The 16,345-nt window shown below is 55.9% G+C and overlaps 1 protein-coding gene across 5 annotated transcripts in view; it reads right to left on the reverse strand.

The window, feature by feature from the left end:
- Positions 1-16,345, reverse strand: part of LOC116455329 (receptor-type tyrosine-protein phosphatase V-like) — a 40,846-nt gene that overhangs the window by 1,504 nt on the left and 22,997 nt on the right. For 2 of the 5 annotated variants that reach the window (XM_032133032.1, XM_032133034.1), the window contains 21 exons: positions 15,819-16,097; positions 15,452-15,586; positions 15,141-15,345; positions 12,331-12,398; positions 11,838-11,964; positions 11,482-11,529; positions 10,969-11,062; positions 10,070-10,160; positions 9,495-9,571; positions 8,532-8,666; positions 7,866-7,988; positions 7,241-7,401; positions 6,732-6,867; positions 6,180-6,259; positions 4,841-4,928; positions 4,298-4,388; positions 3,577-3,653; positions 3,058-3,192; positions 2,409-2,531; positions 1,769-1,926; positions 1,211-1,346 (listed from right to left, as the gene is read on the reverse strand). In XM_032133032.1, coding sequence (XP_031988923.1) covers positions 1,211-1,346; positions 1,769-1,926; positions 2,409-2,531; positions 3,058-3,192; positions 3,577-3,653; positions 4,298-4,388; positions 4,841-4,928; positions 6,180-6,259; positions 6,732-6,867; positions 7,241-7,401; positions 7,866-7,988; positions 8,532-8,666; positions 9,495-9,571; positions 10,070-10,160; positions 10,969-11,062; positions 11,482-11,529; positions 11,838-11,964; positions 12,331-12,398; positions 15,141-15,345; positions 15,452-15,586; positions 15,819-16,097 — 2,567 coding nt within the window. Of the gene's footprint in view, positions 1-1,210; positions 1,347-1,768; positions 1,927-2,408; positions 2,532-3,057; positions 3,193-3,576; positions 3,654-4,297; positions 4,389-4,746; positions 4,929-6,179; positions 6,260-6,731; positions 6,868-7,240; positions 7,402-7,865; positions 7,989-8,531; positions 8,667-9,092; positions 9,148-9,494; positions 9,572-10,069; positions 10,161-10,968; positions 11,063-11,481; positions 11,530-11,837; positions 11,965-12,330; positions 12,399-15,140; positions 15,346-15,451; positions 15,587-15,818; positions 16,098-16,345 lie in introns of those variants that run through there. The other 3 variants (XM_032133033.1, XM_032133036.1, XM_032133037.1) reach the window with 3 other exon arrangements.

Raw genomic sequence — 16,345 nt, forward strand, 5'->3', positions numbered from 1 at the left:
CTCCAGGTCACCAGAGCGTGCTTTCAACGAGTCAGGTCTGATTGTGAAATCTGCAGCGACAGCCCAGGGCTGACTCCAGCCCAGGCACACTCAGTGACTGCCACATGCAAGAGCACATCCCCTGAGACACGCACCACTCTGGAGCTGCTGGTGCTTAATATCCGACAGTTAGCCAAGGATATCCATCAAAAGTTCATCCTCCTCCTTGCTTCCCCCCCCCAAAATCTGATGCCTTCAGCACGACAGCAGCCGCTGACCCCACCAGACATTAAGGGGTGCTGGCAAGCCCCCACCGGGATGGAGGAGCCTGGAGGGCTGCAGGACAGCAGCGTTTGATGGGCACTTGCTGTGCCTTTATGGGTTATTGTGTCCCTGCAGGGCCGGGCGCTGCGGGAACACAAAGCGGCTCTGAAGCGGGGGCAGTGGACGCCTTGCCCTCCTCTGGCTCCCACCACGCACATGGTTCACATTAATTAAGAATGTAATTAGCTTCTTGAAGGAGGCTCTGCATCTGGGAAGCCTTGGAGAGATCTTCCCCAGTTCTGCCGTGCCCTGTGGGGAGCGTTTCCAGGGCTGTGCATCAGCTCGTTCAGCAGTGGCAGCAACTGAAGCATGTCCAGAGGCGTTGGTGCCAGGAGCAGGACTGGCACGCCGAGGCTGGGCTGGCACGGATCGGCACCGGCAGACAGTGCTACAGCCCACAGGGCACCTGCCCGTGTGGCTTACAGTGTGTCCCACCGACCCCCTGACAGGCAGCCCCAGCTGCAACACCAGGCTCTGGGGGATGCACCAGGAAAGGTACTGGCCAAGGGGGTACCCAGCAGATTCGGGGTGCCCAGGCTGACAGCCACGCCCAGGAGCCAAGGGCGAGCAGGCAGGTTGTGTAGGATGACACCAGTGCTCCATACTTCTCTGAGTACAATGGGAAGAGTGCCTTGCACTTACTGTGAGCTCACATGCAATTTAACTGATCTTAACTCCAGAACTGAGGAGATGGAAAACTTTTGCCTGGGAGAAGTCAGTGCCCTCAGCCCTTGGTGGCTGGCAGAGCCACAGGGTGGAGAGGAAGCATAAAGTAAATCCCTGCTGAGGCTGGACAGGCTCCCAGGCAGCAGGGAACACCCAGGAGTGGGCAGGATGCTCCCAGCTCCAGGCAGGTCAGCACGAAGCCTCTGCTCCACCCTGTCCCCCACCCCTTCTTCCCACCTACCAGAGTTGGGGTCATGAGGCAGCAGCTTCTGGCCAGCTGGAGGGTCACGCCGTAGATGTCCACGGTTCTCTCAGCTTTCATCTGGTACAACAGGCAGTCCAGGGAGATCAGTGTGCCCATCTGGCTCATATCACCACTGCAGGGGACAAGGGAGGGTCACTGATGCCAGGCCAGGCTGAGCTGAACCTCTTTGGAAGAGGGCACCAGTCCAAGGAGCCATGTGGGCACCGTGCACTGTGAGCTCTCTCTGTGTGCAAGTGAGGATATCAGGGCTGCTCCCAGTATCCCTGCAGTTACCCAGGGCTGGCCTGGGCACCCCAGCCTGGGAATGCCTGCTCCACCCACGCTCCTCGCCCAGCCCCATTAGCCCTGTCCCAGTCCTCAGCAGAGCACTGCTCCCTGTGACCTCCCAGGCTCAGAACCTCCACTGGCTCCCATGGACCTACATCAACGTGTCCCCAGGGCATGGAGGGGAAGGCTTGTTGGTACCATGCCAAGGAGCTGTGGTGGCTCCCAGCTCGGGAGGCTGCCCATGGATGGAGGTGTACCCTGGGGTACCTGCAGTGCAGCAGGAGAGGACCGGCTCTCCTCCGGTGGGGCGTGCACCGTCTGACAGCCACGAGCAGCTCCACCAGGCTCTGGACATCGGGCTGCTTCTTGCTGCTCCAGAGCGTGTACAGGAACCTCTGTACCTGCCTCTCCTTTGCTTTCTTCTCCTGCGAGACCAAAGAGCTGACATGGATGTTGGGGAGGGATGGGTGAGTTCTCCCATCCTGAGGCTCCCTAAGGCTTCCCTGAGCTGACTGCCAGCTCCTGTAGAGCTGTGCAGGCATCTCTGCTGGGGCACTGCCCACCACCCATGCTGTGGGTATGATGATTCTGGCAACCTGCTCTCCTTCCCCATGGCACCCTGACTTGCCCCTGGAGAGGGAACTGAGAACTGTGTGGGCCTTTCCAAAGGGGTCAGAATGACCCATCAGCAAGGGGTGGGGGAAGCCCCCAGGGCCTCTCCCATGTATCTCCTGTGTCCACTCAGTTCTGGATGTTGCAATCCAGACTCACTCCTGCATTTGTGGACTGCTGACACTCTGCTCTTGCAGCCTGGAGAAGTCCCACACACCTTTCAGCCCCTACAGATCCCTACAGACCCACCACCATCCCAGGAGGTGGGAGCCAGGACAGCCTCACGGACACACACGTGTTTCAGTTTGAGCTGGGTACATCTCCATCCCGAGACAAGCTTCTCCGAGTCACACTGGATGGTCAGCGTCTTCGTGCACAGCGAGTCTCCTTCCAGGGGCCAGCACACCTCACCTGGCACCTGTGTGCAACAAGAAATTTGGCTTCCTGTTGAAATTTGGCTTCTCTGTCATAATCAGTCACCATCTTCAGGGTCTGTGGTGGGGCTAGACCAAGAGCACTCCCGGCATCTCTCCATGTCAGTTCATCCCCCACCTAAAGCCTGAGGGAGTTCTGGGAACACCATCAGGTTCAGCCAGGTCATCTGGGAACCCAGAGCTGCCTGGCAGCTCTGCTCAGAGCTCTGAGCTGGAATCTGCTCTGCCAGTGTCTACACCTTGGCTGGGCAGAGCAGGAGTTGCTGCCCTTAGTCCCACACAGATATAGCTTGAAGGGCACCAGCTGAGTCCAGGCATGGGGGGCAGACAGAACCTGGCTCCCATGACAAGCTGTGGGAGCACCTGGACACAGGAAAGGTCCAGCTCCAGCTAAGCTGGATCTGCACCCAGGACTCAGGAGGCAGTGAAGTGTTTCAAGAGCTCTGCTAGTCCCAACTCCACTGAACAGATTCGCCCAGTGCCATGGCACAGGTGGGCACAGTGCCTTACCTCCCCCTTCTCCTGCCATGGGAGAAGTGTTAGGATTGTGTGAACATCCTGTTCCCACACCAGGGTCCAGAAGTCCTCCATGGTCAGCTTGTCAGGGCCGTGGACAGCCAGATAGTCCCTGCTGGAGCTGCAGCCCTGGGTGGGGAATGAGAGTGTTACTCTGCTGCTGGAGAGAGTGCTCTGTTGGCTCAGGTGGCTGCAGGAAAGGTCAGGAAGAGAAGAAAGCTCAGCAGGTCAGGAGGCAAGGAGAGAAGAGAAAGAGGGAGGGAAGTGAGGACAGCCCAAAGTGGGCAGGCAAGGGAAGTGATGTCCTCATCACATGCAATTTAACTGATCTTAACTCCAGAACTGAGGAGATGGAAAACTTTTGCCTGGGAGAAGTCAGTGCCTCGTACTCCCCTCTTCTCCACGCAGGATCACAGTGACAGTGACCAGTGGAGCAGTGCAGGGCACAGGAGCACAGCCAGGATGGGGGACCCAGGCACAGGGGTGGGCGTTGCTGCTGGGGGTGAGACTCACCGGGACGCGCCACACCTGCAGCAGGCCTGAGAAAGGGCCCTGTTCCAGCAGGGAAAACTTCACTCTGGAGCGATCATCTGCAAAGAAAGTGGGAGCTGCAGGGATTCAAGGCAGTCTTGAGCTCCAACAGGTTTTGCAGAGTGACTGCCACACAAATCCAATCCTTCCTTGACCATTTCTTGGCAAAGGCACTCCCTTCTGCAGTGCTCATCTCCAGCCTGTGCATGTTGGCTCCCAAAGGACAGGTCTCTATCCCATGCTCCTGTAGTGCAGGTCACTCAGTGACTGAGCCAGTGGAGACCTGCCGCTCTCCAAGGACGGAGAGCCTGCAGGTGCTCTGGGCCTCTGTTCCAGTGTTTGACCACCTTCAGGGAAATTTACTATTCCTTCTGCTGAGCTGGATTACCCTCCCAAATCATCCTCCTTGCCTCTTGTCCCTCCATGGCACATCTCTGAGAAGACTCCACTCTTCCCTGTGCCTCCCCGCAGGTAGCTGAAAACAGCAACAAGATCTCCCTTCTCTTCTCCAGGCTGAGCAAACCTACCAATCCCAGTCCCAAACACCATCTGCTCCACCCCAAACACCTTGGTAACCTTCTGGTTTCACCCAAAGTCTCAAAATACTTTCTTGTGCTGTGGACTACCGGCCCTGGTCCAGCCTAGCTCCATGCAGGAGGAAGAGGAACAGAAAGGAAGAGGATGCAGGTGTCACAGAACTTACATGGCAGGATGCTGGAAGAGGGCCGTGTCTGCTGGCTGCCTGAAGATGGTGGTGCAGAGCTGGCTTCTTCCTTGACAACTTCCAGGAGGGCCTGCCAGAGTGAGAGAGAGTGGAGGAGGCAGTGGGCAGGAAGGGTCAGGAACAGGAGGAACCAGGGCTTCCTGAGGACACCTGCACTCGGCAGAGGGGGGTCATGGCTGCACATGCAGAAGCCTGAGCAGGAGTGCCATGAGACCAGCTCCAGAGTGGGCTGCCAGGTCTGTGCCATGCTGCCAGGAGAGGGCTGCTGCTGTCCAGGGAGGGACCTGGGAAGGAGTGGGTGATGGACAGACCCTGAGCAGTGCAGAATGCATGAGGGAGCTGTGCCTGGGCATGCAATGCCATGGAGAGGGGACACTGCCAGAACCACTGTGAAACGGGGGCATGCGACCCACTCAGGAGGCACTTACAGGGCATCTCCCAGCCCGAGCAGGTACAATCCTTCCCCAGGTCCCCTCAGCACATACAGCCATGGCAGCACTCCCTGCCCAGGACAGCTCTCACCTCGTACTCCCTCAGGAAGCCCATGTGGGACTTGGCTGCCTTCTGGGCGTAGTGCTGGGCAAAGTTCTTCAGTGGGATGGGGCAGGACCTGGGGAGAGAGCCAGGGCACAAGGGTGAGGCTGAGCTCATTCAGCAGCACCCAGGCTGTGTCTGCAGCAGGTGGACAGGGCTGTGAGCAGACCTTCACTCCTCAAATGCCAGGGATCTCCCAGGTTCCCAGCCCAGCTCTGGCCTGTGACAACCCGGTCTCCCCTAGACAGAGGCAGGTCTCAGGGGTGGCACAGCCCAGGGCTCATTCCCAAGAGGCAGCAAGGACAAGGACATCCTGTTCTGTGTGAGGGAGGAGACAATCTGGCCACAAAGACAGGTGCATGACCTCCAGATGTAGCCCCAAGACAATGAGATAGGTGGCCAAGGCCATGCCCAGCTGGACCCTGCTCTGTCCTCTTGGCCTCCATAGGAGGCACATCCCAAGGCCACCTAGCTGCCACGAGCTTCTCCAGTTTGAATCACAGAATCACAGAATAAACTAGGTTGGAAAAGACCTTTAAGGTAATCTAGTCCAACCTCTGACCTAACACCTCATCAACTAAACCATGGCACTGAGTGCCACGTCCAGGCTTTTTTTAAACACCTCCAAGGACGGTGACTCCACCACCTCCCTGGGCAGACGATTTCAGTGCCCAATCACTCTTTCAGTGAAGAATTTTTTCCTGACGTCCAGCCTAAACTTCCCCTGGCACAGGGAAGCCCGTGTCCTCTTGTTCTGTCAGTTGCTGCCTGGAGAAGAGCCTGACCCTTACCTGAAAACAGCCACCTCTCAGGGACTTGTAGAGAGTGACAAGGTCACCCCTGAGTCTTCTTTTTTCCAGGTTAAACAGCCCCAGCTGCCTCAGCCGCTCTTCATAGGGCTTGTGCTCCAAGCCCCTCACCAGCCTTGTTGCCCTCCTCTGGACACGTTCAAGCATCTCAATATCCTTCCTGAACTGAGGGGCCCAGAACTGGACACAGCACTCAAGGTACAGCCTCACCAGTGCCAAGTACAGGGGAACACATCACTAGGGCATGCCTGTGGGCTGGGAAGCCAGGGGCTGAGGGAAGTGCCTTCCCCAGCACAGCTCTGCTGATCTCTGGCATTGGCGTACCCAGGAGATGGCACTTTGTTCTGTGCTGGGCTCCCCGTGCTGCAGAGAACAGCCCCCCCTGTGCTGACCCTGCTCACAACACCAGGTGGGATGGCTGGCTGGGCTTCCCTGTCCTTCTGTCCTGGAGCCAAGGCTTTGCCGGGAGGGGTTGTGGATCAGGGTGGGCATAGTGGCAAAGCACAGCAAGGCCTTACCTCTCTGTCCCTGATAAATCCAGGGGAGGTTCCTCCAAGATCTTTTCCAAAATGCAGCTGTGCAGGAAAATGTACTGGGACTGGAAGGCAAAGGCAGACAGCAACACAGACTGTCACACTGCAGAGACAGCATGAGAGGGTGGGTATGGTCTCTGTCCTGAAGGGCCATTCTGACACCTTGTCCCAGCCCCAAGGGCTGGAGATAGGAGACGGGCTGTGGAGCATCACAGATCAACAACATGGTGTGAGCTAAGGATTGCCTGCAAAGGGCCTCATCCTGTTCCTCAGTGCTCCGGGGTGTTTCTGAGCCTCCTGGGAGGTCTCTGGATGCTGCCGTTGTGGGTCTAGCAGGGCATGAAGCTGCTGAAGACCCCCCCCAGCAATTTCCACTCCAGCTGAGCTGCTGCTTTCAGCAGCACGATGACACAGTGACAGGCTGGCAACCAGCCTGGGGGTGCTGGGGCTGGCCAGCCAGCTCATCCAACTGCCAGCCCTATGAACTTCAATGGAATGAAGTGAGGGGCCAGGGAAAAGAGGGAGCAGAGATCTCACCAGCGTCTGAATCATCAGGTACCGGTTCATCCGCAAGGCGTAAACGACACCGAAAATGTCCACCACCTTCTCCTGCTTCATCTGCTGCAGCAGCCGGTCCAGGGCAATGAAGGTGCCAGTGCGGCCCACGCCAGCACTGGGAGCACAGACAGCAAGGGTTGAACAAGGCCTGAATCACAGTCCACAGGCTACCTCCTGCTACTGGACATGCTCCTAAAGGCTGCTCCCTGGGCACCGCCTGAGCACACCCAGGCACCGGTCCCAGCACAGTACGGGGCTGGGAGCCATTCAGGCTGCCCTGGGTTGGTGCTGACCATCTCCACCTGCCCCATGCCCTGGGGCTGGGGGCAGACTGCCAGTAGACTTGTAGTCCTCAACACCTGAGCAGGAGACTCCACAAGCAGCTGTGTCTCCTGGGCACTGCCCTCCCTCACAGTCTGTGCACGAGTAGGACCCCCCTTGCTCTCTCCCACCCTCTCCTCCCACCATCCCCTGGGGCAGAGCCTCACCTACAGTGCACGAGGGTCGGCCCTGTATCCTTAGTGCTCTGGATGCGCTCCCGGACCAGCTCTCGGAAGGTCATGATGGAAGTGGTGGACTCCGGGATGCCGTGGTCGGGCCACGCCGTGTAGTGCAGGTGGGACACAAACCGCTCTGCCCGGAGACCCTCCTGCACGGGGATTGGTGATGGGTGTGCAGCCCCCCGAGGCAGGCTCACACCCCACAGCCCTGGCAGCACCTGGGGACTTGAGGATACCTGCCTCAGCTGCAGGGAACAGCCAAAGTCAGGTCTGCACTGCCTGGTGGCTCCTGCTCCTCCATCCTCTCCCACAGTCCCTGCCATGCTGGGACATGTGCAGGTGGGAGGGAGGAGACCTGCCTTTGACTGCCAGGGAACATGCCCTGGAAACTGCAGGCTGTCCCAGGGCAGGGACATGGAAAGGAGAGAGTGAGGGTGGAGAGCAGCATGACACATGCTGGACACCCCTGTGTCACCCGTCTGAAGGGGCAGACTGCTCCTCAGGGCTCGGATCTTCTCTGAGCCCCACAAATGGCAGGGAAAGGTGCCACCACCACTGAGTGCCTACCCCCAACCCCTGACAGGTTCCCACATCCCCTGGGGTCTGTACTCACGTGCCACAGCTTGAACTCCCGGATGGTCCACTCCTCAGAGCTGCTCTGCATCAGCAGGTGGACCCGCACCTGCCCGTAGGACACTGGGGCAGATTCTGATGGCCAGTAATGATCACAGAGAACCTAGAGCAGGACAGGGTCCCAGTGAGGCCAGTGAGGGACCAGGTGATCTTCTGGCTCCCAGGGAGCATCTGGAGAGCAGTGGCTGTGAGGAGAGCCAGGACAAGCCCTGGGGAGCAGGCAGGGGTGCTTCCCCTTCCCACTGGGAGCTTTGCACAGCTCTCCCTCACAGCCCCTTCATTTGGATTTCAGCCTCCTCCAGAAAAAAGGACCTGTGAGGGTCTCATCATCCCTGGAGATTGGAGGAACAGTCCACGTGAGGTGGCTCACCCAGAGGACATGGCAATTTCAGATTCCGCGGAAATAGCCGAGGGCGGTGGGCATGGTCCTAGCTAAGCTCCAGTGCTGGCTCAGCCCGCCCCAAGCTACAGCTGAGCTGCACAGATCAGCCTCTCTTCCCCCAAACTGCCTTTTCATGGAAGCTGTATGGACTGTGCTCATCCTGGAGCCATATGAGAGCAGGGGTTTTGTGGAGGACACAGACCCAGCCCTGGGCTCAGCTCACACTGCCAGGGCAGGGCTGGGCTGGGGCTGGCACCGACCTACCCGCCCGTTCTCCATGCACACTGTCAGCATGATGATGTTGCATACGTTCTGCTCCCACACCAGCCTCCAGAAGTCCTCTATGGTTTTCTTTAGGGGCCCCTGGGTGGCAATGAACTCTTGCTGGGATGTGTAGCCCTGAGCAAGAGGCAGACATGAGCAAGACGAGTTGTCAGGTTGCCAAGGCAGGTGGGTCCTGCCCTGGGACCAGTCAGTGACTGGTCTGCTTTTGTGGTAGAAGGCAAAATTCCTGTTGCCCCTAGCCCACACAGGCACAGTTCCCAGGCAGCTGATCTCAGAAGCAGCTGATTTCACAGGAAGCATGAGCTGCCCAGCACACACTCTCTACACATTTGGAATAAAGTGACCCACGCCATTTCCCTCCAAGCAGTTCCTCATTCAGTGTAACCAGAGAAAGTCACATTTGGGTCTTCCCTGTGCTTCCCCCTCACTGCTGAGGGTAGGGTAAGCATGCAAGGCCTCAGGGTATTTCTTTGCCCTTGGACACACACATGCCCCACAGATCCACACAACGGCACTGCATGCTGTGTGCCCTGCTGTTACCTGGGAACCTCCCGGATGGGGATGAAGGCACAGCTCCAGGGTTGTTCAAATGCAGCTGCACAGACCAGAAGGAAAAAGAGCAGGCAGAAAGACAGGGCAGTAAGCTGGGAGGTGATGGAAGAGGACAGACAGTCCACGAGCAGAAAGCAGAGAGACTTGCCAGTCTTCCCACAATCACACCTCTGCATCACAGCATTTGCCATCTGACAGGCTCCATCATCCCCTGCTAAAGGGCACCTACACATCTCCATCTTCCCCCCAGAACCTCGCTGGCCTGTGCCAGCTGTGCCTTCACCAGCATCTCATGTCCCCCAGCCCTCACACAAGGACACTCTGCCTCCAGAGTTTCTGTGACAGTGCCCTGTGGCCATCTCTCTGTGGGGAAGGCAAGTGGGCACTCACAGGCATGAAGTTGGCATTGATGTAGTCTGAGTGTGGATCCTCCCCCAGCTGGCTCAGCTTGACCCGAGAATGATCATCTGAAAGAGACCCCACACAGGTGAACCCCAAGGCAGCCCTTCACCAGGACATGGACAACTGGGTAACCCAGTGGGAGAAGCCTCAGCAGCTCCAGCAGGGAGGCTCTGTGCTCTGCCAGGCACCTTCTCCCTGGGGACATGAGCACTGCCTGCCAGCTAGGCTAGCAGGGGACTGGAAAACAGAGCTGGGGTCATGAGGTCCATCAGTGAAGCTCATGGACCCCCTTTGGTCTCCTGCTGGGACCTGTCCTGAGCAGGGCTCACCCAGCAGCCTGCTGGAGGAGCTGGGGAGGACGGTGGCTCAGCCCTGGCTCAACCATCAAGCCTCAGGTCTCCAGAAGGAAAATGGAAACTGAGGCCCATTTCAAGAGTCCTCCTGCTCCCAGGAGAGGAGCAGGCACTGACCCTGGCAGCGAAGCAAGGTGAGCCTGTCCTTGAGCACTGCCCTCTGGGCTCTCACACCAGATGCTGGGGGAGAAGGGAGGGGACAGCACTTACAGGGCAACACATGGCGATATCTGTTCTTGGAGACATTTGCTGGGAGCTCAGCCTCCACCTTCGACTGCTCCTTCCCAACTTCCTTCAGCTCCTGTAGGACAGGGGAAAAGATAAGCACAAACATTTCCTCTGGAGAGCTCCTGGTCAGCTCAGCTCCCTGCTCATGGCCAGTGGCTCTGTCTGGAGGGTAAAGAGGATTACTCTCACACAGAGAACTGCTCCACTCATCCCTCAGATGGCCTGCACACTCTGAGCCATGGTGGCTTTTCCCAGTGCCTTTTCCAACAGCACTGTTCATATTTAAAAGAAAAGCCCAAGAACAAGTACTGGTGAAAAAAGCCTCAGAAATCTACCAAATCTACCACAAAGCTCAGAGGATTTTCCACCGAGCAAACAGAAATATCTTGTGCTGCATCGGCTTCTGCCCCTGTCCTCACTCAAGAAGCCAGAAACAGGTGATCTGAGGAGGGCTTGAAATTGCTGATGGGAATTTGAAAGATGCTGCAGCAGAACAGTCCAGAGGCTGCAGATGTTGGCAGTGGGAGCAGCCTGAGGTGAAGCTCACAGCCTGACCCTGGAGGTCTGAGAGTGCTCCTCGACCTTCCCTCTGGCTGCACACTCTTTTCTAACAATGTCAGGGTGGTTCTCATCGCCACCCCTCTCATCTTCACCTCCAGTCAGGGCTGGGGCACTTTGCTGTGTCCTAGTTCACCCCACACCACACGTGTTTTGACCAGAACTTGAACAAAACAGGTTTTGAGCAAAGGAACTGCTCGATCACTTGGTCCATCCAATCTTTGGCCTCCAAGGCTGCTTCACAGGGTGGCTGGATTGCTAGAGATGGGAGACCCACCGAGTGGAGAAATCAAATGTCATCTCTAGGAGGAGTCTCATCTCACCTCAAACTCCTGGAAAAAGGCGTGGTTAGCACTTGCTGTCTTCATCTCATAGTACTGCTTGAAGTTCTGCAGGGGCACTGGCCGGTGGACGTTTCTGCAGGAAATGAAGTCCAGAGGAAAACCTGCCTTAGTTACTGGGAGGCCTGGCCAGCCAGTCAGATGCCACTGAGACAGCCCAGCCGTGAGACCTGCGGTACCTGGATGCACACAGGGATGGTTTATAGCCCACCTCAATCCCAGGGAAGTGGGTACAACAGTTTAAATACTGGGAGGGACTTCAGGGTGATGAGGATATTCCCCTGCTGCAGAAGACCCACAGAGGAGGTGCAGACAATGCATTGACTTGGAATGGAGCTGGGCAGTAAATGCTGAACTTGGGAAAGACTGGTTTATAAAATAACTGAGGAGAGGAGACAGCTGGGTTTTTCCGGAGTCAAAGCATGAAAAAGGAAGTAGGTACAGGACAGTGGGAGCTGCAGTGAGGCCATACAGAGGGCAGACTCCAGCACTCACCTCAAGCTGTAGGTCACCATTTCCTGGGGCAGGCTGCTCTTCTTGGTTCTAGAATCAAAGCACAGGAGCTGTTACTTTTGCCTGCAGTGCAGAGATCGATGCCATGAGGTATTGTGTGCCACTGGCAGGCACACTGCCTTGCACACCTGTAGGGTTTTGTAACTTAACTGCACATGGGCAGCTCCTCCTTCCCCTCTGCCTTTGGCTTCTGAGCTTGCCAGGCACAATTCCACTAGCCCACATTCTAGTTTGTCTAAGTCTCTTTTTACACCCTCTTCCTGCTCTCCTCCAGGCTTGGCACTGAAGGTTGGGTACCTCAGCCTGCACTCAGCAGGTAAGATACGGCCCATGCTCACCTCTTTGCTTTGAGCTGTTTCCAGTAAACCAAAGCAAAAACAGCTGCAAGTGTGAGAAGAAATCCCACAATGATTCCAGCAATTATTGGCATTGAGAGTGGAGCTGTGTCTGCACTGGATCCAGCAGCTGGAATTAAAAAAAGAGAGTATAGAGAGAAGTAAGAATCAGTAAAAAAGTTTTTTATGATGAGGGTGGTGAGGCCCTGGCACAGGTTGCCCAGAGCAGCTGTGGCTGCCTCATCCCTGGAAGTGTCCAAGGCCAGGTTGGACGGGGCCTGGAGCACTCTGGGATAGTGGAAAGTGTCCCTGTCCATGGCAGGGGGTGAAATGAGTTGAGCTTTAAGGTCCCTTCTGACCCAATCCATTTTATAATTCTATGATAGATTGCTGCATTTATTCTATTTATTGTATTTCCTGTAGCCTACGAGCTCCCTCTGGCTGTTCGTTACCTCTAACCCACACAGCCAGGTAGGGAAGAGGCTCTTCAGCTTACCTGAGAACAGGGTAAACGTCACAGCAGGGGCTACTGGGTCATACTTGGTGAAGGCAGCAATGCTGAACCTAAAGGCAAAGCAGAGTCCTGTGTCAGGGACACCCTGAGCCAAGCACAGTGCCCAGAACCCAGCACCCAGCAGGCAGCACCCAGGGGAACAGGACCCTGCCTCTGTCCTGAAATGCTGAATTGGAAAAAGCTGGTTTTCTGTTATGGATTTAGGGGATGTGTGGGAATGGTCTTTCCTCCCTTTTCTACCTCTTGGACAAGTTTGTTCCACTGGGGGGAGCATGAGAAATTGTTCAGAAAGCACAAATGGGAAGCAGCTCTGCTCCGAAGGGTTATCTGCAGAGAAAGGTAGTGTCTGGTCTCTCATAGGACACAAAACATTAAAAACACACAGTTCATGTCAACTGGTTAACTGGGTTGATGCGAAAGAGCTGAGCCCTGTTTGACACAGCGGCATTTCAGCTGGAAGCTGGCTGACCCTTCCTTGCACACACAGAGGTGGCTGGTGCACCCTCTTCCCCATGGAGATCTGCCCCTCGTCCCCATCCTGGCAGCGGGCACACCAATCCCCACAGCTCTCTGCGGAGCTGACTCCCTTCTGAGCAGGTGACTTGGAAGGGCCCCTCCTTGTGCCCTAAATGCAAGCCAAAGCTTTTAAAGATAGCATTGGATTTTAGCAGCCAAGAGCTTGTCGACTGTGTGTGGGTCCCCTCTGGCAGCACCCCACACCTGGCTGCCAGGGCACAGACCTCCTTTGAAAAGTGAGCCTGCAGAAGTCATGGCATGAAAGATGAGGGCTTGTGAATAAATAACTCACTGGAAGACAGGAAACAAGAACAGAAATTCTGAGTGGGGATGGGCTGTCAGCTTTTCACCACCCTAATAATCACTAACTCAGAGAGCAGCACAGTCTACTGAGGATATTTAGGTCGGATATTTAGGTTGAGTGTTCCATGTACTGAGAGTATTTAGGCTGGATATTTAGGTCAAGTGCTGTTTGAACTGAGAGTATTTAGGTTGTTGAGGGCAGCCAAACGGAAAGAAAGCTGTGGTGTAAAAGTATCTTCTAGTCCTGAATAACTGGACAGTTCAGTCCATGTTACTGAATCATGTCACTGAATCATGGCAGGTGGACTAATGACAGGGTCTGATGTCCCTGAGTAAGCTGCTCCTCCGTGGGAGGCTCCTGTTGGAGTGAAAACTGGGAGGTGGCTGGGGCAGGTACAGAGCCTGGCTCTTCAGTGCCTGCATGTGGAGGCTGTCCTGGAGTGATTGTGCCGTTGTTAAAGTCCCCTCGAGGCTGCTGATACACCCTGGTCTGAGGCCTCTGCCCTGCTGTTCCCTCTCCATCCCCAGCTGACCCTCCAGAGCTGAGGCTGAGGGGTGAAGCAGTAAGTCCTGCCCTGCCACACCTGAGGTGACGCGTGAGCAATACAGAACAGACAGATTTGATGGGTGGTCAGCTTTCATCTCCAAGCTTCTGAAACTTTCTGAGATCTCCACGCCAGCTCAGGGACCTGGGATGGGCATGAGATGGACACGGGATGGGAGTGCACTGCCAGCCATTCTCCTGCCAGGCAGGATAACACAGCACACAGGAATTGCCCTCTGCTCTTGATGACCCCACTCTGGGGGAAATTTCCAAGGCAATGGCTCTCTGGAAACTCCTCTTTTTTTTTCCCTGGGAGAAAACAGCCATTTCCCACCTCCTGTGTGTTATCACCAATCTGGACCAGTGCTGCCCCAACCAGCAGTTTAAGAGCCCGTTTAGCATGAGTGTGAATATAAAACAACTCAGTAAGAACCAGTTAAAAATTTCCCATGTCTGCACATAGGAAAAGTAGTGAGAATGAAAAAGGAAAGGAAAGGGAAAGGGAAAGGGAAAGGGAAAGGGAAAGGGAAAGGCAGCAGGTCCAACCCCAACACCCACTCACCACAACACTCATGGGCAGATTTAATTCTCCCTTAATTCCCAGTGGAAAGGGCAGCTCTCTCATGCACATGCTCTCCCCTGGACTTTCAGTCTCTTTTCATAATGCTCTCAGTGTCTTTATCACCCATCAGCCACCTTGCTGCAAGTTTCTTAAAAATGAAATGGGACAACCTTCCAGAACTCTGGGGGATCAGAGAAATGCCTGTGGAGATGGTCCCCATTTGATGAAATTGTGAGCTGCTAAATTAACAGGACTGACTAAAGATACTATTCTTTGTTGGCAGTGGAAAACCTCTTTTTCCATCAACAGTTTTAAAGGTACCCTACAAGAAAACATGTACCTCCATGTTCCTGGATTCTATTTACTGTCAAATAAGACTCTGAACTTACGACTATTGGGATCTATGTGTGTGTCTCATGGGGAACTTGGACCTTAGCCTGAGTGTTTGCTACCCCCAGCCTCTGGGCCCCACACTGAATAGGCACCACTCGGACTGTTTCCAAATCGGTTTCATTTTTGCACTGTCTGCACATGGTTCTGAGTCACACACCAAAGTCCTACAAGTAACAGCATCTGTTTTAGTTCCTGTCCTGGGGCTGGACATCTGCTCAGCTCCCGAGACAACACACACAGCCCTTCGCAGCCTCAGCTTTCCCTCTCCCTGCCCACTACACTGCCTAATATTCCCTGCATGCCAGCCCCTGCCTTCTGCAAATGCTGCTTGGTGGAGAACCCTTGGGGTCCCCTGCTAGGGATTTGGGGGTGTGAGGGTGAGGTGACATCCAGGGAGCTGGTGGCACCAAGGACACATGCAGTCCTTCTTCTCCTCCAGCCCCTTCCCTCAGGAGGGATGCTGACATCTCTCACCTGTACTGTTCGTTGTCTTTCAGCTTCCCATTGCACGTTGCCCTGGACTGGCCGCACTCCTCTGTTCCCACCGGCACTCGCCAGCTTTCGGGGGAGCTCCTCTGACGGAAGGGGTTGGGGATGAGCACTGCCAGGTAGGAGTCCTCTGTCCCGTAGTAGTGGTCATACCATGTGCTGGACATGATCTCCCGGGTGGGCCTCAGCACTGGAGGGGAATGTTCAAGGTGACAGTGACAGCCCCAAAGTGACGTCCAGGGGCCCTGCTGCCCTCCAGGGAGCCACTGCAGACTGGGACAGGCAGGGACACTTACATGACTCATTAGTGGTAGCAATGACACCGTAGTACTGGATCTGGCCATTCTCCTCGCTGAACAGGTCGGGTGAAATGATAACTGTGGAACTGGCCTCCACTGGGAAGACGTCTGCACGCAGGGGTGGGGGCAGGGCTGGAAGAGGAACCGGCAAGCACAGCCTCGTAGTGTGTCCCTGATCCCAGACCCCCCCTTTGCTCAGTCTGTGACTGGTTGCAGCAGCACTGCCAGAGCCCCAACCCACCGCAGGTCAGTGCAGCCATGTGGGCCTCACAAGCACCTCAAAGAGCCCCTGGGTTTAACCAGCAATACCAGGGGTTTTCTCCTGGGGCCTGTGGTAAGGCCTGTGGGAAAGAAGGGGACTCACGCTCCACTGCTGTGCTGCAGAGCAGAGTCACAGCCTGGCTCCTCAGCGTGTTCATGCCCACGGTGCTCACAGTGATTTGGTAGGAGGAGTTTGGCTCCAGCCCCTCCAGACTGGCCTCGCTTGAAGGGATGCTCATGGTATACTTGGAGGTGGGAGGTCCTTCAGAGAGTCTCTCTGTCACCACCTCATAAGCCTCCACATCTCCAGGAGAGCTTGTCCAGTTCAAGTAAAGGCTCCTTGACTCTGGTAGGCATTGCACATTTTTCACCGGATTTGGCTCTGCAAAGGAGATAGGGCAGGCTCTGGACTCACTGGGTCAGAGAAATCCCAACCTCTGCCCCTGCCAGCATCTGCCCCCATGGCCAGTGAGACGAGCAGAGCCGGACACCTGCAGCCTGGGGGCCTGCTGTGCCATGGACCACAGGACAGTGTGAATGGGCAGGGCCTGAGCTCATGTCTTACAGGAGATCTCTGCAAAGTCTGCTCTGCTTCACAGGTAGCCAGGAGACAGGAGATCTCTGTGCTGG

The sequence above is a fragment of the Corvus moneduloides genome, chromosome 24 (genome assembly GCF_009650955.1).
Source record: "Corvus moneduloides isolate bCorMon1 chromosome 24, bCorMon1.pri, whole genome shotgun sequence".
NCBI lineage: Eukaryota > Metazoa > Chordata > Aves > Passeriformes > Corvidae > Corvus > Corvus moneduloides.